The 26,199-nt window shown below is 39.7% G+C and overlaps 2 protein-coding genes across 3 annotated transcripts in view; both read right to left on the bottom strand.

The window, feature by feature from the left end:
- The window catches only part of sned1 (sushi, nidogen and EGF-like domains 1), a 74,907-nt gene extending 56,209 nt beyond the window's left edge, over positions 1 to 18,698 (bottom strand). For both annotated transcript variants that reach the window (XM_088348988.1, XM_088348989.1), the window contains exon 1: positions 18,227 to 18,698. In XM_088348988.1, the coding sequence (XP_088205114.1) occupies positions 18,227 to 18,442 (216 nt within the window). In that variant the 5' untranslated portion in view covers positions 18,443 to 18,698. The remainder of the gene's footprint in view (positions 1 to 18,226) is intronic.
- Positions 18,699 to 19,218: 520 nt separating this feature from the next.
- crocc2 (ciliary rootlet coiled-coil, rootletin family member 2) overlaps positions 19,219 to 26,199 on the bottom strand; it is a 52,741-nt gene continuing 45,760 nt past the window's right edge. The window contains exons 32-36 of the mRNA XM_088350229.1: positions 24,621 to 24,770; positions 22,160 to 22,360; positions 21,965 to 22,078; positions 21,676 to 21,855; positions 19,219 to 20,484 (exon numbers count right to left, since the gene is read on the bottom strand). Coding sequence (XP_088206355.1) covers positions 20,401 to 20,484; positions 21,676 to 21,855; positions 21,965 to 22,078; positions 22,160 to 22,360; positions 24,621 to 24,770 — 729 coding nt within the window. The 3' untranslated portion in view covers positions 19,219 to 20,400. The remainder of the gene's footprint in view (positions 20,485 to 21,675; positions 21,856 to 21,964; positions 22,079 to 22,159; positions 22,361 to 24,620; positions 24,771 to 26,199) is intronic.

Genomic DNA, 26,199 nt, shown 5'->3' with positions numbered 1-26,199 from the left:
ATACCCACTGATTTCCAACTGGGAAGTCATTCAGGCGGTGGAAAGTTCACACGTTTCCTGCTCAGAAATCATAACCTTCATCAAGAAATTAGACACTCTACCTAATCTAAGGATGCTACTGAGTGGTTGAATTGATAACTGGAAAATTAGTTAATGATTGTTTTTTTTAGTATGTAATATGTTTGTATAACAAGCTAGCTAGGTGGCTAAATAGCTTGGAATGAAAATCTGTAGGAACATGGCAGGTAGGTATATTAAGTAAGTAGTCAAGGCAAAAAAAATAAGTACATAGATATTTAGAGGCTGGGCTAGCTAGCTTTTTAAATGGAAAGAAGGTTCTTGGAACATGGCTAGTTTGGTGATGCCCAAATAAATAATAAGCTGCATATTATGTTTATAGGCAGAGAGTAATTAGGTAGGAATTTGGTGGTTATTAAGCAATTAATGTAATAGATTACGACAAAGGTAGCTATCAATCTCACAAAAAGAAAGTTTCATTGGTACTTAGCTGTTTACTAGATAGCACTGTTTTAAGTGAGTAGTAAATCGTTAATAATTATGTAGTAGACACCTTGATAAAGCTATAGATAGTTGCTAGTGTTGTAATATTGAAATATGAAATTTCCTATAGATGGTAATGTTTATTTAATTTCTTCATTCAAAATTTCATATATTCAGTTATAAATATGCAACTTCAGTAGTGTACAGTAAGAAGTGGCCTTAAGTGCCATGTTTAGGTCTATCATTTTACTTCTTTGAGTGGAATACAAAATGAGAAAGGGGAAATATTAATTTCAATTAATGGATGAGATTTAATTAGCTTAAGAATTCCAGTAAATTAAGTGAAGTCCATTTTTTTGTTCTTACTAAAAAAATATAATGGATTTTCATCCATCCGTCCATCCATCCATTGTCTTTTGGGGTCGCGGGGGCAGCAGCTTTAAAAGGGAAGCCCAGACGTCCCTATCCCCAGCCACCTCCTTCAGCTCAACCGACGGCGTTCCCTGGCCACCCGAGAGACATAAGTCTCTCAAGCGTGTCCTGGGTCGCCCCCGGGGCCTCCTGCTGGTGGGACATGCCCGGAACACCTCCCGAGGGAGGCGTCCAGGAGGCATCCTTATCAGATGCCCGAGCCACCTCAACTGGCTCCTCTCAATGCGGAGAAGTCCCACCCGGATGACTGACCTTCTCACCTTATCTCTAAGGGAAAACCGAGACACCCTGCGGATTAAATTCATTTCGGCCACTTGTATCCGGGAACGTGTTATTTTGGTCATAACCCAAAGTTCATGACCATAGGTGAGGGTAGGAACATAGATCGACCGGTAGATCGAGAGCTTTGCCTTTCGGCTCAGTTCCCTCTTCACCATGACGGACCAGTACAGGGTCCGTATATAATTGATTTCCTTGAGGCCAATGTTGAGTGGCTTGAGCAAGATTTCCCTAAAAATGACGACGCTATCGTCAGTCGATCAAGACAGGCCCTTTAACGATTAATATTTGACTTTGTAACAGATGTACAGCTTATGGCCCAAACCTTTGTGCATAAGAATGATGGTAAACCTCATCAGTCTCTGCATTTGTGAATTCCTACAGCCGTTGGCTATAACTCATTTATGCCCAGAATATTCTGTAAGTAAAACCTTTGAGGGAACTGCTCATCACAAGCTCATATTTAGACTGACCTCTCGTTTCAAAACCTGAACATCAGTAAGAAAAGCTATTCCTCAATGTTCTGTGGTCTGTGCAGCCCTTTGAAATCATTGTGATTAAGGGCTATACAGATAAACATGACTTGACTTACCGTGACTCAACAATAGCCACAGTATATGTAAGAAAGTGGGCAGCTTGGTATCTACCGAAGCTGGGAGACGACCAATTTGGAAGGTAGGACGCATTGAGGGCGGGATGAACTTTGTCTCCGTGCCCGCTCGGCCAACCAGCATGTGACAAACCAGCAATGCAAAGTGAGAGTCGGTCGAAGGCACGCCGCCAGGTCTGGCTAAGCGCCCTCAAAACATCATTTGGTGTAAAAACAGCCCAGGAAGTTTTATTTGGCTACAAAGACAGAAGCTCAGTTAATGATCCCCACCACGTCTTTCTTCCCCTTTGTATCAGCAGGGATTCAGTGAGAACTCGAGCTCCCCCGCTCAAGCGCGTCACGGCAACGGAGGTCAACCCATCCGATAGTCGGCAAAGATAAAAATGGACGGATGTTAGAGAGTTGTGAAACTCCCACGCATGCAATGGGAAGCGCTAATGATGTGTTTCTGTGCAACACAGCTTTCATACGATATTGGATTAACTGTAAAGGCTCAACTGCAACAGCGACAATGAGTCTATTTATAAGCGGTTACAAAAATACTGTAACACCAGGTTGTATGTCGCACATAAATAGTTTATACAAGCAATTGACAATGAAACAAACACCATCCCAGGAGTGACAACTGTGTCCATGAATGAGATACGATGTATACGGTAGACTGGGGTGAACATGAACTGCTGCAGAAATAGACAGCGGTGATGCACATAGCAAAAACTGCTCAAAGGACAATGCGGACATGGACATGCGACAATCATCGAATAATGCACAACTCAGTCAATAAATCTGCAAAAATTTATAGAATCAATTAATAATCGCAATATGTTTTTAGAACTTATACTCACGCTTGGTAAAATGAGAGATTACGCTCAAAATGAGCGATATTTAATAAGTAGACAGATGGCAGATACTTTTACTTTTCTAAGGGATCATTTTGAACATGAAAAATATTTTTTATGAATAACCATATAGTCAAAATATTCTACCTGTGTGGAAAAATATATTGAAATTTTATTTTTATTTTTGCTCACTGCTGTTGCTTAGTTGTCGTTCCATTATTTTCATTGCTTTATTTTCTGATGCATTTACAACTTGGGCCAGTATACAAGCAGTGCCTTGTAAATATTGCAAATCTATTCTAATATCCTTTTTTTTGTTTTTTCTTAGTGACTTTTATTACATGTTTAACCTGGAGTAACACATCTAATGTCGTTGTGAATAATTTACACTACGTTGTAATCAATGAAATAAAGACAATTCTATTCAATATGTTCTGCAATCCTCAATTTTGACACTTTTACCCATTTGAGTTGTATTTTATGTTATCATTGGTAAAAACAAGTAAAAAATGAAAAAAACACACAAAATATTTGCAAAATTTTCTGCCATGCAGTGTATACTGTGTGGTGTTTATTTATGTGTATGATGTGCATTCATTTATTTTTGTGTTTATTTATTAAACAAATATATCAACCACCTTAAATAATTGAGACTGTGAAGTATTTTTTTTGTTTTTTTTCAGGAATGTTGACAAAGATATTTCAAAAATATACAACCATAGTAAAATATGTACATATATAAAGTCGTAAACTGCTGCCACCTACTGAAATGGTTGATATGGCACACTTTTTGTCTATTTTTCTTTACTACATGAATGAATGAATGAATGGTCTGCATTTATATAGTGCTTTCCAAGTCAATGAAGACCTCCCAAAGCGCTTTACAATGTGCTTCACACTTACCCATTCACACATATGTCTGCTTTTACTTGGGTAATTCTGCCAACAGAGAGTTTATATAATATATAGCTTTAACACACACTCACACTCCGATAGCAGCGTCAGCCATGCAAGGCAACTACCTGCTATCGGGGGCATTGGGGATTCAGTGTCTTGCCCAAGGACACTTCGACATATATAGTGTGCCCGCTTTGAGACTGGGAGGTCGCTGGTTCGCGCCTCGGCCGAGACATACCTAATTGGTATAATGGCGGCGCCCTCTGTTGGCTGCGGCTGCATCGACTCGCTACAACGGGTCAGGTGTATCGACATTCGTTCTGTGTACATTGTTACAAAGAATGACAATACAAAGGAAATTATTATTATTATTATTATTATTATTATATAACACGGGGGAGCCAGGTATCGTACCTGCGACCTCTTCATCCCAAGACAAGCGCTTTACCTCCTGAGCCGCTGCCGCCCCAGTACGTTTAAACAATTATTTTTTTGGGCAAAAATAATGATTAAAATCAACAAAACCATTTGGAATTATTTTACTCTATTTGACATATTTGTTTATATTTTGCAGTGCAATCTTAAACAGCTTAAACAAACACAATAAATTATTAAAGATACTGTACTACCTCATGAGAGGATAATTAGCGTATACAGTACTATACAAAGAAAAAGGTAATTTGCTGCTATCCATTGATATGGACGAATGTCAAAATTGCCCAGCAGATCAATGCAAAAAAGCAAAGATACTGAACAATGGCATGCTTTTTGCAAAGATAAATTTGGGGAAATTCCTGCGGCACACTAGACAATGTCTCACGGCACACTACTTAAAAAAAAATATTTTTTTCATTTTTTCTTACGAATGACGAGCTGCGACCCAAACAAGAAAAAATTACCACTTCTCAAATGTATCCAATGAAAAGCAGAGATAATATTAAATTTTCACATTTTTTTTCAATAAATGATCAGCTAAACCAACTCGACATACGTAACGGATAAACAGCACTCGCATATAAGCCTACATCACATATAAAAGACCCCCTAAAACTGCTTTAAAATAGCCACATACGCGAAAATTTTTTTTTTTAAAAACTAAAAAAGATATTTAAAAAACGTATACCTAGACATCGATGATTATTTAATTATGTAGTCAATAAAGATTTATATACTGGCCGAAAGGATAAAGCTAACATTTTCAAACAATTTTCTTTATCTTCCAGCGGTGCTTCAATGGCAGACACTCGTATTTCATATTTCGCAATAGTTTTGTTCTTTGATTTGATTGTTGTTGTCACTGTTTTCCCATTTTTCCTTCCCCTTATCACTAACGTTCAAGGGACCCATCATTATGGCCAAAAAAAGGAAATAAAACCGACAAAATCAGTATAAAATGAGACGTGGTCACTCTCAAACGTGCCAATTGGAAGAGCAGGGCATTATCACCATCTACTGTAAAGGAGTGTAAGCAACTCTCTGTTTTTTTATTAGCATAATTTTGCAAAGGCCAGCGATCCACTAAAAATGGGTCTGTGATCCACTTTTGGGTCCCGACACACCACTTGAGAAAGACTGCTCTAATACACATGCTAAATAGTAACACAACACTGCCAAGGTTTGTAAAAATTCAAGATAAACTGAAGGACTTTCGTTTGCATGTAGTGAGCATACAGTCAGGGTTGGGTAGGGTTACTTTAACTGGATTACTTTCAATTACTTTTGGATTACTCCAATACCAAATATGCTAATAAAAGAGAAAAGAAACTAAATATGAATAAAATGATGACTCACAACACGTGGTAAGCTTTCTCTCCTGGCTTTGATCTCTTTGATCCCCAGCAAAACTAACATAAAATGCGACAGAAACAAAATGAAAATAAATTCAAACAGCTTGCCAACATCATTTTTGCCGTTCAATGTATTCCGTTACTCCCCAAGCCAGCACAAAATCTAGTAATTTTATTCATATTTAGTTTCTTTTGTCTTTTATTAACATATTTGGTATTGGAGTAATCCAAAAGTAATTGAGAGTAATCAAGTTAAAGTAACCCTACCCAACCCTGCGTACAGTCGACACTCATTTGAGAAAACGAACGGATTCAAGCGCTGCCCGGTTGTTGTAGTGTCAAATCTTTGCCAAGGTCAGAGAAACTTCTCCGTGTTTCTTTTTGAAATAAAAAAAATCCAGAGTGGGTGGAGGGGTTCAAAGCGGTTATTGAGTGGCAGACATATCCGGGATTTAGCTTGGGTGCGTTTCTGCCGGCATCGGCGCTTTTATGGAGGACAACAAACTTTGATGTGGTTCATGCCGGGCCAAAGCAAACCTGCCGGACGGCGCTAGAGGTGCCCGGGCGTCAACAGGCGGGGAAACACTGCTCCTTTCTCGTCAAAAGACGGACGTTTCCGCTTCTCCAGAGGCTTTAGAGCTCATAAATCCGCTTCGAAACAACTTTAATACGGCTGCGGCTCTGCGGGTAATTGCGGGGCTTCTTGTTTAATCAAGGCAAATAGCGAGTTTATGTTACGACAAATCTGGTTCGCTTTCTGCCAAACACAACAATGCACGCAGGGTGAGAACATCTCACATCTCGTTAACGAGTCTTGTAAGATGTGTTGTTTGTTTTCTTTGCTTCTTTACTGCAGATTTTCTTTGCACTTCTGTCTGTTAACTTATTGCTATTGCTAAATAGTATTGAAGCCAGTGTTTTTCAACCAGTGTGCCAAGAGACCTTGTTAAGTGTGCCGCCGGATATTGACTAGGTTTATATTTGCAAAAAAGCATGCCAGTAACATTATGTAGCAGTAACTTTCATCCATATCGGTTGGTGGCGGCAAATTACGTACTTTTTTCTTTTATATTCTATTTCTTTGCTCATGAGGTAGTACAAGGAAATAACGTATTTTGTTTAAGATAGGCTGTTCAAGAGTGCATTAAAAATAATCATCCATCCATCCATTATCTGTACTGCTTATCCTCAGTAGGGTCACGGGGGTGCTGGAGCCCATCCAAGCTATTTTTGGGCAGTGGGCAGGGGACACCCTGAACCAGTTGCCAGCCAAAGACAGACAACTAACTTCCTCATTCACACATAGGGACAATTTGGACCGGCTAATTAACCTGACATGCATGTTTTTAGGATGTGGGAGGAAACCGGAGTGCCCGGAAGAAACCCACGCAAGCACGGGGAGAACATGCAAACTCCACACAGGAAAGTTCGATCTCATGACCTTAGAACTGTGCCGCACACGCGCTAACCACTGCTCTACCGTGCTGCCCCCAAATCAAATAAAGTCAAAATCTTGCACATCCTTTTGCTGTATTTTTATTATTTTCCTGTTTTGAGAAAAAAAAACAGAACAAGATAGAACCTAGAATGATAAGCTTCGTTTAGCAGACACACAAGCTTCAGATAAGAAAAGTCCAACCTGTTATAGAGGTCTTTCCTGAGCCATTTCTTTTTATTAAATATCCTAGGTCACCAAAGCAAGTAAATGTCAAGACTAGAGCAGAAGGAGGACCCAGATGCGTAACGTGACTCACAAGTTTATTGAAATAAAGAGGAAAGGCAGCACCAGCGATTCGGTGCTCGCTGGACGCGGGAAGCAAGCCGCTCACGGGATCGGAGCATGTTCCGAATGCGGAAGTGGATCTTCCGAAGCGGGAGATTGTAGCGTAGTTAGACGGAAAAACAGGTCGTTAGCCGAGACGGGAGATCAGAACTTGGTCGGGGTCAAAAAATGGGTCGTTAGCCGGGACAGGAGATCAAAACGTGGTCGGGGTCAAAAAACGGGTCGTAGCAGGAAAAAAACGAGGAAATCAGGAACGGACGAGTGAAAAACGGGTAACCCAACGGGACCGACGAGAGTCAGAGTCAAAAATGCTTGCCTTGAGAAAACAGGTTCACTGATGGACCGACAACAGCCGAATGAAAGGACTGAGCTTAAATAGGAGGGGGAACCAATCAGGTAACCAGTAGCAGCTGGCGCCAAACGAGCGGGCACAGTTGAGTGTAATGAGTAATCATGACAGTAAAGGGTGTGGAAAATTAGGAACAGCAACCTGATTGACCAATAGTGACAATTATGTAAACGTTTCATAATGTAATTAATAGTAAAAATATGAACTAGCATCCCATGCAATATCCAAGCTGTCCAATATTAAAAAGAGAATAAAATTATTATAGTCAAAAGTTTTTTCTTGCTGGCAGATAACTTCCTTTTTTTCAAATATAATATTTTTCTAGATAACACAAGATTCAAATGCAATAAAACCTAAAAACTGATTAAAAGTAATGAATAGTATTATCTTAAATTACAGCAAAATTATCATTCAAAATTAAAAACTTGTATTACTTCCAAAGTCATGGTGACAAAAACAACGTTTACTGACAATTTAGGCAACATGATCATTTAAACCTTAAAACAATCAAACATGAAACTGGTGCCGCAGAATTTATTTTTAAATATTTGCAATGTAAGCTGTGCTTTGACAATTTGGGGAAAAAAAGTGAGAGTAAGGTCAAAAAAGGTTGGAAAACACTGGTTTAAGCAATATGTACAAATATTTCAAAATACACAAGTACTCAGACAGTAATATATTATTTATCCTCTGTGGAGAACAACTACGACTGATTGCTATACTGATTATCTGGGAGGATTTGAACTTTTTCAATGGAGTTTTTTTCTTTTTCTGGGAAAGGATGGACTATAACATTGATACCGTATTACAGTTCTTCTAATTGAGAAAAAAAACTATTTCCATTTAAGGTGTTTTGAGTTACAAGCATGTACATACCACAAATTGAACTAGTATCTCAAGGCACCATTGCACAGTTAGGATACGTGTTGGCTCTGTTACGGATGAATTATTTCTTAATCCACCTTGCTTATTTTTTTTACACTCCTATTCTAATCCAAGTCATTCGTAGTAACAAAATCAGGTTTTGACAAAATCTATCGCGAGTAGTCATTTTCTTCACATATAGTTAGTAAGGACTCATTATCAAGCTTAGTAACTCCGTTTATTTTGTACTCTAAAGTTCCAAAAAGGACAAAGGAGCGTTCCACAAGCTTTATCTATGAATTATTATCAGGTAATACTAATACTATGGAAAGTGATATGCAATAAAAATATATAGGGTATAGTACATGAAGCGTACTGAGTCATCACTGGGCAGCGAACCAGGACATGTTAGAGGCTTCCCCAAGCTAAAACTGCTGCTTGTTTTAGCACATTCCTTCTACGCTAAATCCAGTGATACGTAATACAACATATACAGTGTACTTACTCGAGGCATTACTAGGCAGTGGAGAAAAGGCATAAAAGCCCCCCTTTCCATTTCTTGATTTAGCACCGGTTGCTATGCTAGGTGACAATAGTGTATATATAAATACATATAAATAGTGAGTTAAGACATTAAAGCTGAGTGGCCGAGAGGTCGTACAAGTTTGTTTTAGCTCTCATTTGCTCTGGTCAGCTGAGTGATACTGAGCCATGTGCTATTTGTCAATTGCTATTGATCGTAATTTCTATGCTTAGCTATTTATCTTAGCATTTGCTCGGACATTTCAATATCATAAGGCGCACTGGATTATAAAGGGCAGTTTTCTAACATTTTTTTAGTTGTGCTTATGGTCTGTAAAATATGGTAAGTGATAAGTAACTGAGTCATCACTTTACAGAAAAAAACACTTATGTTTTTTGGGATACATGCTTTGGCACTCAGATGCTAAGCTAAGAAATTTAGCTTAGCATTAGCTTGAACCAAGTGGGAAGCAAAGTGGTAAGCGATTGAGTCATGATTTTACAGGCATCCCGATATATTATGGAATAAGATTGCTGTCATAAAGTATCCAGAAAAAGACGCTAAAAGATTTTTCGTAGCTGTAAAAATGCTACATGTGTGTGAATCAAAAATGTTGAAAACTGCGAGTACCAAACAAAAACCTAGGAGTCGAAATCTACGAGGAGAAATCAGGTTACCGGTACATAACAATGGCGGAAGCGAGTAGGACAACAAACTCGGGTCCCGGAGCTCCTCGCAACAGGTACAGTGAAAAATGTTTAGTATAAATGCTACTGATGCTTTTCTCCCGGCTATTATTAGCTCGTTGGTAGACATTATAGCGTTGCTAGGCTTAAAAGGACATTGTGCATAATTTAGCGCCACATGGTGGTAAAAAAAATATCAGCTATCAAAAACAAAATATTTTGATTTAAATTATGAGACAAAATACATGACCTGTTTTAGAAAAGTGAATTTTTTTTCAATACTCTTAGATCAAGACATTTGTATTCATTTTACATGGCTAACTTAAAGGGAGCTGAAATCATTTGTCCGCCATCTTGCTGCAAAGTACATCTCCAAGAATCAAAAACCGTGAGAAAAGATCGGCAAAAAAAAAAGAAAAAAATTGTGCAGCTTGGTCCCTTTGAGTCACCTTAGGATTCTTCCTTGAGCTTTGCAGCACTCATTTTTGGTTGCACTACACACTAGGGACCTATAGTGGTCAAATATCACACAGTGTCCCTTTAATCAACTTAAAGGCGGGTTGCTTGCGCCTGCAGTTTTTCGTTGATGTTGCATGAAAATGGCGAAAGTAAGAAAAGTCCTGTTTCAAGTACAGTCCAACCCCCCAAAAAGATGAAAAAAGATGAGTTTCTTTAATGCATCTAGGAAATGAACTTACTTACACGCACAACATAAGGAGCTTGATATGGGCTGCAACGATTAAACAAGTCAAAAGTGGCATAGAGGAAAAAAAGTCACAAATTCTGTACAGGACCTTTGTTATAAGCACTTGAGCACTGGAGAAACGGTTTCTCGCCGTTCTTTTGGGATACCTGTTGATAATTCTATTTCGCTTTGCTGTAGCTTAAACCTGCTATAAAGTGATAAGAGATTGAGTAACAAATGAACAAAAGACAAGGCCTCCCCAATGCCTTTGTGCTACTTGATTTAACTCCCAGAGGCTATGCTAAGCTAAACGATCACTGTCCTGGCCTTCCTAGAACACTATATTAAAAAACATCTTAGAAGATGAGCGCTTGCAGATGTTGGCCAGAAACTCTGTAAACTTCTACACGATGCATTCATGTGCTCCGCTCCCGACGACGCCCACTTCTTCTTTCGCTCTACTTTCTCCAGCAATAAAAAGCAGCAGATCGTAACTATCTCTTCTTCACATCTGCTTCCAAACATGTGCTCTGTCCTCCCTGACCTTCACACTCCGAACCCCAGCGTTAAAAAGTACGCAGTGGAAGAAAGAAAAAAAGCTAAAAACAAAACGGGGGGCTGTTGGTTTTTTTGAGGAGTCGCCGCGCACGGGACCGACATCTGGATTGTGTTATGTCTTGATTGGTCATTTCTAAGATAAAGCAGCTGGACAGTTCCAGGGGGAAGACCCCTGGCATGTTATCTGAGGCGTGGGAGGAGGAGGAAAGGGTGGGGGGGGATTATGGGGGGTGTGATCCCACAGCAACATGTGAAAACTTCCGCGTACACAAAGCACAACAACACGGCGGAAGCCTGCCTGGTTACTGAGGCTCCGTGTGTGTCAATCATAGCAGACCAAAAAATAAGCCAGGCGATATATGGAAAGACCTTGGAGAACTTTATCGGTATGCCCACCTTGACTTTTGTGTACGAGTGCATACTTTATCTACAAACTGCTCACTTAAACAACGAGATGGAGAAGCAAAACATTACACTCATAGTATCATAATGAAATTGTTCATGTTCACATCGGTTCCTGAAGTAGAAGTGCTAGAAGCATTCATTTATTGCTTTATTTTGCTAATGATGCTACATATTTATATTGGCTGTAGCTGTGTAATTAACATATGGTAAGTTACCCTTGTTTTGTGATAAATAGCAACATTAAAATGTCAAAAAGATTCATATTTGTCAAGGTTGCCATGGCGCCCAATTGGCCCCGCCCGTGTGGCGCCAGCTGCGGCTCGTTGACAGATTGGCTTCCCTTGTATTTAAGCTCAGTGCTCTCACTCACCCTTGGTCAGTCCGTCAACGAACCTCTGGCCCGCAAGACGTGGGTTTTGACTCTGACCGGTTCCCTACCTGTGTTTCCTGTCCGATAATGTTCCCATCTATTTTGTCCTGTTTAATATCGATCTCCAGTTTTGTTCCCGTCTAGTTTGTCCTGTTTAATTTCGATATCCAGTTTTGATATCAATCCTGTCTAGCCTGTCCGGTCCGGTATCACTCCATCTGTCTATCTGCTCGAGCAATTGGTATCGATCTTGTCAGCCTCTGGCTTCCTGTCATTCCACGCCCAACAATTGACAAATCACTGGCGTTTGGGTTAACATTCATGATTGCCCCATGTCCCGCAAAATAAAAGCTTGTGTGAGAAACGTCACGCATTTTGGTTCTCCTCCTGTTCCGGTTCATGACAACATTGTATTTAGAAAACACCTCCTGGAAATATAGAAATTTGGTACTTGCATATGAGGGACATGTAGTCAGGGGAGGCAGGTGAGCCTGTGCCTCACTTGGATCCAAATCGCTGAATGTTCACATTGTATACTGAATGTTATTAAAATAATCAGAAGGTAACATATTACTATGCTGAACATCTGCAGAAGCACATTGAGGCACGCAATTCTCTTGCCTCAAGGCAGAGGGTGACAGTGAGCCCAAGTAAGTCTGATTTGGCACATGCTTCAGTCCCAAACATTGTAATTAGTGATAGTATGAGCAAGCTAACAGTAAGTCAAACCACCCAGTGGTTTTTGTTTTCCGTTGCATGGACTTTTTTCATAATGGAAGTTTACCCATCTATCCATTATTGTACAATATTCAACAGGACTAGCCTATGGACTTCATTTATAAGTTAAGGTAAGAAAATGAAATGTTGTTTTCTGACTGTTCCTCACCAGACATGAACCTCACTGGACGTCACTGCTCTGTATAAAGTTATAGTACGTATATATCACAGTCCAAAGAAGATGAAATAGTCAGATTTGTTTAAAATCCCTCAAACATATATACTGTTGGTCTTTAATTGACATTAGCCACGAGGGCTGCACGATTTTGGAAAAAATACCTAAGTACGATTTTTTAGACCTGTAATGCAATTTCAATGCGATTTTCGATTTAAAAACGTGCATTTCTGTGCTTGTTTTGTTTTTGGGGAAAACTTAAACATAGTGACATGCAAACTTACCTCGACGTCCTTAGAGACTGAGAGTATACGATTGTAACAAAATAACAACTATAGATCAAGAAATAAAAACAGAATTGCAGTTGAATAAATGATCTTTATTGTCATATTTCAAAAGTACAACGAAATTGAAAGGCTTCTCTTTTCAGTGTAAGAAAGCGATTTAAAGAGTGGATGGCTCGCTAGTGACAGGTAATCGTGACTTCTGCAAGGTCTTTGTGATGATTAAAATTCAAGAGTCAAAAATGTAGCGGTTTTCCACGAGTAGTAACTAAGTTGTCCGTTTCATGGGTAATGGATCTGGTGTTGGTGACTCACCACGTTCAGCAGTGGTGGCTTGAGAGTTGTTAGCCTAGCTGTTAACTTTCCCTTTTAACGCCACCTCAATCAATTCCCGGACGAGATAAAAATCCAGGGCGCACCCACTGGTGATCAGTTTTTCTTTGCACTCTTCTGACTTTCCTCAGTCTCATTTAATTGATCAATTCATTTTTAATGTAACAAACTGCTGAAGTTACAAGCTGTCGTGTTTGTTTAGGTAGCCAGTTATGCGCCCGTATATTTGACTGAGCGCTTTCACCAGGCTATTAAATTTGTGCACATCACCTTGCAAACTTTGCCTCTCCTTTATTGGCTGGTGCCAACAAAACCTGCTTCTGATTGGATGGCGCTGTTAAACCCCTAAATGTGAGAATTCTTGAAGGCCAAACATTCCATCACTCAAAAAAACTTTAAATCCTTAAAAAACGCAGTGTTTTGCAGTTACAGTATCGCACTATGTCACATTGCGATATCGATTAGATTTCATTTAATCGTGCAGCCCTGTTAGCCGTGTTAAAAATATACAGTCGTGGTAATGTCACAATATTAAAAGGAGAACGTTTGGTAACAAAGCCAGGTTGATTTACATTCATACAGTTCCAGCAGGTACTTGGTTTAGTTTCATTTAAATTTTAATTTGGAATGTTTCAACGTGCTATTACTGTTATACTGTTTTGAAGGTATGGCTCTTTAAATGTGTTTAAGCAATAATATCAAGATTTTTTTAATTATTTTGTGGGATGGGTAGGAAAGAAATACTGTGTTTTTACATTTTAAACAGTTTACAGTTTAATTCATAAATAAAATGATATTTTAAGATTTATTTGATTCAAACATAAAATCCTTCTATATTACATTTTTGCAGTGCACTATACTATTTTTGTAGTTTTTAGATATTCATAGTTACTTTAGTTTTTTTAAATGTGTGTAGTATTTGACCATTAAATGTCACTGTATTGTTTAGTGCAAACGCAAGGTAGAATACAAACTACGGAGACTCAAAGTGACCAAAAAGCACAATTTTTCTTCAAAAAATATTCTGAGGTTTTTGGGTACCCGTAGCATCAAAAAGCTGGACAATAATTTCTGCTCATGTAATGTAATTTTTTCAAAATTTTGACCTACAAGTATTCTTAAAAAAATGTACGTTTTTATGATAGTTCATGTATTCTTCCTTTTTATTGAAATCAATATTGTTATTTTTAATGAATGGAATTTGTTTTTATACGACTAAGAGCTGCTTTATAATACACTCTGTCCCTTTAATATCGGACAGCAACCCCTAAATGGTGATAATGATGATATTGTCAAATTTGTATTCTGGTAGTATTGTATCAGGACCTTTTGATATTGTGAATTCCTTACAAATTATCACAATAATTATTCTTTTCCGGGCACGGCGGCTGAGGGGTTAACACATCCGCGGCATAGTTCTGAGGTCATGAGATCAAACCTTCCTGTGTGGAGTTTGCATGTTCTCCCCGTGCTTGCGTGGGTTTCCTCCCACATGCCCAAAAAGTGTATGTCAGGTTAATTGGCCGGTCCAAATTGTCCCTAAGTGTGAATGAGCAAGTGGGTTGTCTGTGTGCCCTGAGACTGGCTGGCAACCAGTTCAGGGTGTGCCATGCCCACTGCCAGAAGATAGCTGAGATGGGCTCCAGCATCCCCGCGACCCTACTGAGGATAAGCGGTGCAGATAATGAATGGATGAATGGATTATACTTTACCTTTTTTAACATGATCTAATAAAAAATACTATTATATAATATAGTCCAAAGTCCTTAATAAAGTTCTTCAAATTCTCTTGGAAAAACGAGTTTATAAATGGCTAAATGAAAATCATGACCGAAAAGTTTTGTACCGAAACATGTTTTTCTTGCTGTACAAGTGTGACATTTCCCAGTCCTTTCAAATGCAGCAATGGCAACATTATTGATTTTCAGCCCATTGGTGCTGTGGTTCCTGAGCCTCCCCTGGTGGCCATTCAAAGATGAGAGAGGGTGGAGAAAGAGGAGGAATGGAGACAGAAAAAGAGAGGAGGCATCAGCGCAAACAGGTGGCGTTGATTTAAGGCACATTGAAAAAAGATGGAAGCATGGAAAGCTGAGGAAAAGTTCCAGCATGTCGAATGGGACAGTGGAAAAGTAATACGGTACAAATATGGGTGAAAAGCACGCGCAAACCGATTTAGATTTATATCATAAAGAAATCGTATATTATCTTAATATTTTTGGGGAAATTACGTTTTTGTTGAATAACATTCTTCTTTTAGCTTGTAATTGGAAGAAAATATGTTATTGCATGAATTTTAATTTGTTTTGAGACAATAATTTATATAAATTATAATTAATAACTTCCATTAGAAAAAAGTGAGTTGTTAAAAAGCCTTCCATTTTCCATTTTCAACTAATCAAAAGGGACACTGTGTAATATTTGACCAATAGATGCCGCTGATTCTGTTGTGAAACTAAAAACGAGTGCTACAAAGCACAAGGAAGAAGACAAACTACAGGTACTTGAGTGTCACGACCGATACAAGCAGTGGACCCAAATGTGTAACGTTTCACACAATGCTTTATTGAGGGATCGGGGAAGTCAGGGCGATAGGGAAAATGCCCAGTCTGGTGGAGCAGGAAGCCTCCGTGAACGGAGCGTGGTCGGGAATCTGAAGCAAGTCGGCCAGCCGGGACGGGAGAATGGAGCGTGGTCGGAGATCGGAAGCAAGTCGGGCAGCCGGGACGGAAGACGGAGCATGGTCGAAGATCGAAACAAGTCAGGTAGCCGGGACAGGAGAACAGAGCTCGGAACAAGTCAAGTAACGGGGACGAGCGGGAAGCCAGGGACACGGGATTGATACAGAAACAGGTCGGGACTGACGGGAGCCAGAGTCAAAGAGTGCTTGCCTTGCATGTGTGGAGGTTCGCCGACGGACTGACAAGGAGTGAACGAGAATGATGTGCTTAAATAGGAGGAGGACTAATTAGGGAACGAGTGACAGTTGGGGCTGAACAGGTGAGCGCAGGTGAAGGCAATTGGCAAATCATGACACTTGAGTGATCAAACTGCTAATTTTTCCTTTCATTTTTTTTACTCAGTCTTTCACATGGTTTTTGTATTTTGGGAATACCCTCAGCAGCAAGATGGCAGACAATTATGTCAGCTCCCTCTAGGCAAACTAAATGAAAATTTCTACACCTTCGGGTATTATATTTATATGATAGTTCATGTGTTTTTGCTTATTATTCTAATCAATATTAATTTTTGAATTACAATTTTTACCACTTGGAGGCGTTACCTAATACACAATGTTCCTATGAGAAAAAATCCCAACTTCCCTTAGAACAAAAATGCCTTACTTTTTCAAACTAAAAAGTGAGGTTTTGCATACCAGCATATTTTAAGACAGTCTTGTTTTTCAATACTTGAATTCAATTTTAAGGGTCAACAACATGGAATAAAACAAGTTATTAAACTATTTGGTTTGATATTAAATTAGTTAAATATTTATTTTCCTAAGCCTTGGTGTTAAAATGTTTTCCCTGGCGTTTTGTGAGGAACTAGGCCAGTCCCCAAGCACTACCTTGTAAATACGTTTGCCTATTTATCCTGAATTTCTTTTATCATATATTTACCTTTTAAGTATTTTTTTGTCCTTGCACTACTGACAGTTCTCTTATACCTAGCCACTTCTTTGCACATCTGTTCTCCTCTGCACTATCATACTCCAGTGTTATTGTTATTGTATAGTGACTTGTTTACCTGACTGCCCATTTTGCACATCTGGTTAGCAGCTCCTCTTGCACTCTTTGCACTACTGTATAATACTATACATAGCTATAATTATTTAGTATATTATTAGTACTTCAATACTCCAACTAAATACAACATTTTATTTATATCTGTACATTAAAGGAAATTCTGCGGGTCAGATGTATCGACATTTCGTTCTGTATACACGTGTACAATAATGACAATAAAGTATATCTGAATCTAAATCTATTATGTATTTACCCAGAAGTGCCATGTCTAATCTTGTGGCAAACAATGTTAACTACATTGTAAATACTGTAATGACAAAAAGTTATTTCAACTGTAATTCAAGTGATTTTAGATCAGTAGAGATTTTGAGTTGAAGAGAAAGATTGGGAGGCAAATTTCACTTTGTCAAGTCCATTATGAGAAAGAGAACTGCTAACTTGAAAGTCAGACCGTTTATGCGTCACTATAGGCTGTACGAAGTGCAATAATAAAGATGTCATGAATGGTACATTGTTGTTGTTGTTAAAAAAGCCACTAATGATCCATCACTTCAATCGAAAAAACTCATTTGGACAAAAATACGCTTGGTCTGGAAAATAGGTTGGAAATCAACAAAATATAAATCATATTTGATGTTGCTGTCAAAACAAGCATACCGCAAAACATGCACAAACCCTGCAGTGTAGTGCTTTGCCGCAAGCCCCTCAGCCCCATCTCATCCCCCCTGGTGTCCTGTCACTTCTATCTAAGGAACAGTTTGGACAAAACAACACTTGGTATGGAATATTGTATAAATGTGGCAAGAAGTAAACATAATAAATGACAGCAAGTAAGTCATATATCAGCAAAATATAACATGTTTTATGTCGTAGTAAAAGCATGCGCACTGCAAAACATGCGCAAACCATGCAGTGTAGTGCTTTACTGCACACCCCTCACCCAAATCTCATTTGCCCATAGTCAGGGTTGGGTAGGGTTACTGGATTACTTTCAATTACTTTTGGATTACTCCAATACCAAATGTGCTAATAAAAGACAAAAGAAACTAATTATGAATAAAATGATGACTCACAACACGTGGTAAGCTTTCTCTCCTGGCTTTGATCTCTTTGATCTCCGGCAAAACTAACATAAAATGCGACAGAAACAAAATGAAAATAAATCCAAACAGCTTGCCAACATCATTTTTGCCGTTCCATGTATTCCGTTACTCACCAAGCCTGCACAAAATTTAGTAATTTCATTAATATTTAATTTCTTTTGTCTTTTATTAGCATATTTGGTATTGGAGTAATCCAAAAGTAATTGAAAGTAATCAAGTTAAAGTAACCCTACCCAACCCTGCCCATAGTGTCCTTTCCCCTGGCCTTGCCAAGTTCACGTACACACATTCAAAGCTACTCACATAAAGTCCGGTGTGCCTGTCGCCAAAGAAGGGGAACGCCACCGAGATTTCGACAAGCCCCGAGCCTCCATCGTCCTGGGCCACCGTCTGGGAGTCCCCCCAATCCGGGCCGAAGGGGTAGAAGTCCTTCAGGGGAACAGCAGATTCCGTCCCCTCGGGTGACAGCAGCAGCAAAAGCAAGGCGAACAGCAAGGAGAACGGCGGCGGCTGCGGCATGGCCTCGGCCGCCCTCGGGGGGAGGGAGGGAGCGAATGAAGGAGGCCCTGACTCGAACCCACCTCAGGGGTGGGTGGGGGTAAAACAAGTCAACTCGGAGGGTCTTCTTGCCGGTTCTTCAGCTCCGCGGTGTTTGAAGGATTCCTTGCATTCTGCTTTGGGAATGAACGAGCAACAGCCAGAGCTGAAGCTGATTTTTTTGGGAGGGGGTAAACAATCCTGCACTTTTTTTAAGGGGGTCCCCTGATGACTGAGCTTGTGAGATATCCCCAATAAAAGCTCTCTATTCTAAGCCTGCTAAAGGACTTCTTTCACTGTTTGGCCACACCTACCTGCCCCCCTCAGCGGGGATTGACCACCTTGCATAATTAGCCGGTGCCGGCCAATGGCGAAGCGAATGGGTGCGGCTATGATAATCAAAGGGTAGCTTGAAGCCAGGCTAGACGCAGAAGAGCGCACAAGGAGGCGCACTCATGATGAAAAACTACACACGCGCTTTTGTGGTTTGTCAGCATTTCATCTTTGCGCAGCTACCACAACACTAAATTACACTTTTTTCCCCCAATTTGATGGGTCAGCGTTTTATGAAAGCAACTTCTGTCCCACACGAAATGCCACCCACAGAAATCCCCAAAACTCCCACCTCTGACCCCCCAAAATAACACAGTCAAACTGAGTCAAGAATTTTTTTTTATATCAATTAAAAGCGTCAAATGAACATTATGTTGTCTTCAATGTACATTAAAAGTTACACAATTCTAACTACCGTAAATTCGGGACTACAGAGCACACCTGATTAAAAGCAGAATGCGTGAATTTGAGACCGAAAACTGCTGTTACGCTAAAATATTCAATTAACTGACACTACTTGTTAAATAAATTCCAAGGACTTGTGCAAATATCTCATCTCATCTCATTAGCTGCACCGCTTATCCTCAGTGGGGTCGCAGGGGTGCTGGAGCCCTACCCAGCAATCATCGGGCAGTGGGCAGGGGACACCCTGAACTGGTTGCCAGCCAATCGCAGGGCACACAGGGACAGACAACTCGCTCGCTCATTCACACCTAGGGACAATTTGGACCGGCCAATCCACCTGAAATGCATGTCTTTGGAATGTGGGAGGAAACCGCAGTGCCCGGAGGAAACCCACGCAAGCACGGAGAGAACATACAAACTCCGCACAGGAAGTCCGGTAAATGGATTTGAACCCACACAGGAGGTTCCCAAGACCTCAGAACTGTGCCTGCACATGCGCTAACCACTGCGCCGCCGTGCTGCCCCTTTGTGCAAATATGTTAATGCCAATTCAAAAATATTCATTTCTGCCCTAGTTGATTAAGATTACAATGTATTACTTTTCTTAGACATCTCCTCGCTGATTCTGCCAAGACTGCGATCTTTTTGCGTAGGACAGTGGGAATCTCGTTCATCCTTTTATGTGCCACTAATTAAATAGCATTTGCCTACCGAAGGAAATCATAGTTACTTGCGCCGTTTACTCTGGCTTTTTCAATTTCTCCACTTTGACATTCAGAGCACTTGGCAGAAATTATGCTTTTAAATCATACAGTCGGATTTCTCCAGTTTGCACCAGTTACAAGCCAGCCGCTCAGCAATGGCCAATGCGAATTGCCGTGGATGCGGGGAGCCCCATCGCGTCGAGAGGGCCGATGGGCACTACAGCTGGGGAGATCCGCAGTAAAGACAGCATTGTATTTAAAGCTCCAGTGTTTAAAATGTAGGGAAAAACTAGCATCTTGAAATCCGGAATTTAGAGTAATTTGAATTCCAGGCGGTAAGAGAGTAATTTCTTTGATAGATCACATTTTAAAGCCTGTTAAGAAGAAAAAAGATCAATGGTCTGATTTTAGAAGAATCAAACCATACGTCCGGTGTCGTCAGTCCAAAGTCCAAAGATGAAACAAAAGCGCAGTTGTTGTTTTCCGCATCTTGCGCCGTTACATACTTGATAGCATGCCGGGATGCATTATCTTGTGTCGCCTGCGAGTCTCCTCATCCAGCTGCTGCTTGAGTGTGGACACCTGTGAACCAGACACACTTGAGTATATAAAGATTGAGTTCAGATGTTCTACACCGCTCTTGAGACATTTTTTTATTTGCATAAAATGTTTACCTATAAAGGGAACAATAGAGAGTTACTTCTGTCATTAAACCCTTGCCTCTGTTTGAAAGAACTTAGATAGGCCCCAAAAGAAATTCAGTTGTTTTATTTATTTATTTTTCCAACATATGGTATCTGTAATTTTGCATAATACCCTCTACCTTGACTAGAACTTGTACACCCTTACCTTGAAGTAAAGTAGGTCTATATGCAATCAAAATGTTGATTTTATTAGTCATTCTGGGTAATTATGATTTCAAAAGAATTTTAGAATAAATACAAAAAATCCAAGCAAATAAACTGTTTTTAAAATGAGTTTAACTCCGGAAACCACCCTATGCAAAATGTTTACATAGCTTATTTTAAACCACTGTTTAAAACATCTATGTCTGTTTCAAACATGTATTATTAATCTTCACATTAAACATTGTGTCACCTAGGACTGTTCAGAAGCAGGCCAGCTTTTAGTGATTCAAATCAAGCCTATAAGTTCCTCCTCTTTTTTTTATAATTTTCAAATTGTTCAATTTTTAAAATTCAGAAAATCTAATTAATTAGATTAAATGCCATCTATATTTTTAAAATATTTCTCATTCACTCAAAATAAAGTGACTCGGTTCGAGTAAGCATTTACTGGCCATTAAAGATTTGTGTTATTTTCTTAATTATTTAGCGCCTTCTATTGCTAAAATATACTTCATTCATCAAAAAGAAAACACTATTGATTTGAAAAATAAGCCAAAATATAATGACTATCATATCAGCGTGCATCTTTAAAACACTCAAAAATGTGTATTTATTTTACATAGCATGACCCACACCTAGAGAGATCTGACATTGTCCACCGTCTTGCTGCTGTGGGTATCCAAAGAACAAAAAAAACGTGAAAGATGAAGCAGAAAAATGAGAAAAAAATAGTGTGGCTTGGTCACTTTGACTCTCCGTAGTCTGTATTTTTTTGTGCTTTTTGGATCTCATTTTTGAATTCGGGTTTACTTAACCACTTCCGTCAAATTATTATTTTTCATCTAAACTTCAAGCAGGATTAAATATGTTCAAGTATGAATGATGCACCAAATTAAAACAGGCAAAAATAAGTTGTCCCACTTACCTGATCCTCCAGACACTTAACTCTCTGTCGATGGGCCTTCTCCCGCATGTCCAGCGCCTCCTGGGCCTGCTCTTGAGCATCCCTTGTCCGCTTTGTGGCCGCTTCCATTTCCTGGTGGTAGCGTGCCGTCACCTCCAGGAGGCGCTGTGCCTGAGTCTGCTCCAGCTGACCCAAGCGTGCCTGAACACGTGTAATGCATGAGCACATATGAATGCATGCACATACTGTAAAGAGGATCCAAAGGACACCATATCATGTGTCAAACATCTAAAGTAAAATAGGTGCGGACCTGCAGGAGTGACACCTGATGCTCCCTCTCCGACAGCTGCTGCTCGAGGCAGACTTTCACTTGCCGCGTCTCCTTGGCAACTGCCTCGTCTGTCCTGCGTCTGTCCGTCTCCGCCTGAACCCGCATCAACACACAAGTGAAAAATAAACTTGAAACTGTCATTGGGTGTTTACAATGCTGTGGACTTTATCTGACCTTCTCCAAAGACTTCCTGAGAGCACCTTTGTCTTTTCCCAGCCGCGCCAAAGCTTTTTCAACGTCGGCCTTTTCCTGCTGAAGTTGCTGTACTGTAACGTGTAGCGTTGTCACCTTACTTACTAGAGTGGTCACTTTGCTCTCTAGCAGCTCAATGTTTTCTTGCGCTGCCAGTTGTGCCGCCTCCTGCCGCTTTAAGGTCTGCGTGAGGGGAAGGCACATACAGTGGAGAAAATAAGTACTTGAACACCCTGCTATTTTGCTATTTTTCCCACCTAAAAATCATTGAGGGGTCTGAAATTTTCATCATAGGTGCATGTTCACGGTGAGAGAGATAAACTAAAAAGAAAAATCCAGAAAACACAATGCATGATTTTTTAACAATTTATTTGTGTGATGCAGCTCCAAATACGTATTTGAACACCAGCGTATCAGCTAGAATTCTGACCCTGAAAGACCTGTTAGTCCGCCCATTAGAAGTCCACCTGCACTAAATGTCCTGAATCAGATGCACATATTTGAGGTTGTTAGGTGCATAAAGACACCTGTCCACCCCATACAATTAGTAAGAGTTTAACCTGTAACATGGCGAAAAACAAAGAACTGTCCAAAGACACCAGAGACAAAATTGTACTCCTCCATAAGGCTGGAAAGGGCTATAGAGCATTGCCAAGCATCTTTGTGAAATAAGGTCCACTGTTGGAGCAATCATTAGAAAATGGAAGAAGTTAAATATGACGGTCAATCGCAATTGGAGTAGAGCCCCATGCAAGATATCACCTCGTGGGGTCTCAATTATTCTAAGAAAGGTGAGGAATCAGCCCAGAACTACAGGACAGAAGTCAATCAATGACCTGAAAAGAGCTGGTACCACTTTTTCCAAGGTTACTGTAGGTAATACACTAAGACGCCATGATTTGAAATCATGCATAGAACAAAAGGTTCCTCTGCTTAAACCAGCAGATATCAAGGCCCGTCTTAGGTTTGCATATGACCATTCGGATAATACAGAGCAGTCATGGAAGAAAATCTTGTGGTCAGATGAGACCAAAATAGAATATTTTGGTCATAATTTAACCAAGCGTGTTTGGAGGAAGAAGAATGAAGAGCGAAGAACATTCCTACTTGCATGGTAGCATCATGCTTTGGGAGTGTTTTCCTACACACAGGACCGGACGAGTGCACTGCATTAAAGAGAGGATGACTGGGGCCGTGTATTGTGAGATTTTGGGGAATAACCTCCTTCCCTCAGTCAAAGCATTGAAGAGGGGTCGTGGCTGGGTCTTCCAACACGACAACGACCCGAAGTACACAGCCAGGAAAACTAAGGACTGGCTCCGTAAGAAGCATATCAAAGTTCTAGCATTGCCCAGCCGGTCTCCAGACCTGAACCTAATAGAAAATCTTTGGAGGGAGGTCAGAGTCCGCGTTTCTCAGCGACAGCCGAGAAACCTCACTGATCTAGAGAAGATCTGTGTGGAGGAGTGGGCACCTACGATGAAAATTTCAGACCCTTCATGATTTCCCAGTGGGAGAAATAGCAAAGTAGCAGTGTGTTTTAATACTTATTTACTTCACTGTATAAGTTGCACCGCCGGCCAAACTATTAAAAAAAACCCTGCTACTTATATTCCAGAAAATACAGCGCCCAATTTTGGGTAAAACTTTTTTTCCCGTTGCAAACTAATGTGAAAAAATCTTTAAAAATTTAACACAAGTAGTGGACCGGACCTGTATTGACCTGAATTGGGTTATTTTGGACCAAACTCTAAGAGCATATGAAGCTAGTTTAGAACATTATTTAAAATAATTGTACTTAAAGGCCGCGCGGCGGATGAGTGGTCAGCGCGTCGACCGCACAGTTCAGAGGTTATGGGATCAAATCCAGCTACCAGCCTTCCTGTGCGGAGTTTGCGTGTTCTCCCCGTGTTTGCTTGGGTTTCCTCTTAGCACTCTGGTTTCCTCCCACATTCCAAAAAACATGCATGTCTGGGTAATTGGCCGGTCTAAATGGTCCCTCAGTGTGTATGAACAAGTGAGTTGTGTGTCTCTGTATGCCCTGTGGCTGGCTGGCAAAGAGTTCAGGGTGTCCCCTACCCACTGCCTAAAATTACCTGGGATAGACTCAGGCACCCCCGCGACCCTACTGAGGATAAGCAGTGCAGGTAATGGATGGATGGTTGGATGGATGGATAATTTTACTTATTATTGTTAGTTTGCATCATAAAACACATTTTTAGGAAGCAAGTGTAATTGTTTATATGTCTTTATTGTGATCTATTTACTTTGTTTATTTTTTATCCATCAAGACTTAATTTTATTACATGCTGAGGGGTGCGGAAACATGATCGGTGGGTCACATAAGGCCCCCGGGCCATACCTTAGACATGACTGTTTCAAACGATTGAAAAATGTGAACACATTGAGGTATTATACCAAATGAAAAATCCTGCACGCTAACCTGCTGCAGGTTCTTGTTGTGTTTGTCCAGTTCGCGGTTCCGCTTCTCCGAGTCCTCTAGTTCCCGTTGAAACATCTGAGTGCGTTCCGTTAGCGCATGATTCAGCTTCTTGCACTCTGCCAGGGTGGCCCGGCTTTCGTCCAGACGATCCTATGAATGAGGCCACATGTCGAAACATTGGCATCAAAGCCCACACTGGGTAAGTTAGTGATCTGTTCAGTGTCAACCAGAATTGTATACACGATTCGGAGATTTCCCTTAGAACGAATAGAGAAAATTACAAAGCAAACCCAGTGCCCGCGGACCTGTTCTGAAAATAGCTCACTAGTTCTGGGTCAACGTGATTTTCTGGTAAAATTATTTTTTTTATTGGTTGTTTGAGTCAATTTAACCCAGATTTGTAATAATTAACCTGATAATAACTTAGTTAAGTTATTTTAGAAATTCAAATAAATATATTCCATTTCATGGGCTTCATGGACAAAAATGTTTTTTTCAAGTATTGATGATTATTTTTAACAATTCATTAAGAGAGTTCAATGAGAATATATTTGTGTTTAAAATTATGTATTCATTCATCTTTTTATTGATTTATTTTACAGAAAATACAACAAACTAAATCCCCATTTATGGGTTTTATAAAACGAATGAGCACAAACTGTGCAGTTTTTTTTTCCATCAAATATCTGGCTACATTTTTATCTTTGTCGCTAGCTACATTCCTACAATTTTCACTATTTAGCAAACTATCTAACTACTTTTTTCCCATGCTATCAAGTTAACATTTTATCTTTTTTTTCTAGTTATGAAGCTCAATTTTGGCCCAATTTCTAGCTCGGTATCTAGCTTTTTTAAGCTTCTACCTGGTTAGTTGTTTTTTTTACTCCTTTAGCTAGCTATCTAGCTCCCCTTTTTTTCCTGTTTACTTTGCTTGCTAATCATCAAGCTACTTTTACCCTATTTAGCAAGCTATCTAAATAAGTTGTTATGTTAGAAATTCACATAAAACTAAGTGTCCCTTGCGCTAATTAGTAACAAAAAGTAGCTCTCAGCTTGAAAAAGGTTGGAGAACCCTGCTATAAGAATTGTGCATAATGCTGGGTACAAAGAACATACAAAAGGTTTTAGAATTCAGACATGTAAAAACCTGAAGATAGATTTAAACTTAAATCTCTATTATTAGTATACAAAGCAAGTAAGTGTCAATTCCCAACAAATATTCAACAATTATTTTTCTACAGAGGAGAGACTCTCAGGGGAAGCCATTATTTCAAGGTCCAATATTCCTGTACAACATTGAAAAGCTTTTGTGCCACCAGAGAAGGTATTCATTCATGGAATTATTAAAATTCTGAATTCAAGAATGTCCCAAATTTGTAATATTAAAAAAATATATATCTACAGTATACAGTAATCCCTCGTTTTTGGCGGCGGTTGTGTTCTTAAAACGTACCCGCAATGGTCAAAACCCACAAAGTAGAAACTTTTATTCATACATTTATTACTCAATAACAAACCCAATTTAGAGGCTCAAGTAGAGTATTTGCATATTCTAACAAAAACTTCTGTACAAATTATA

Source organism: Urocampus carinirostris, chromosome 12 (genome assembly GCF_059441175.1).
Source record: "Urocampus carinirostris isolate Australia breed hairy pipefish chromosome 12, RoL_Ucar_1.0, whole genome shotgun sequence".
In the NCBI taxonomy this organism is placed as follows: Eukaryota; Metazoa; Chordata; class Actinopteri; order Syngnathiformes; family Syngnathidae; genus Urocampus; species Urocampus carinirostris.
This window is presented reverse-complemented; position numbering and strand designations above follow the sequence as displayed.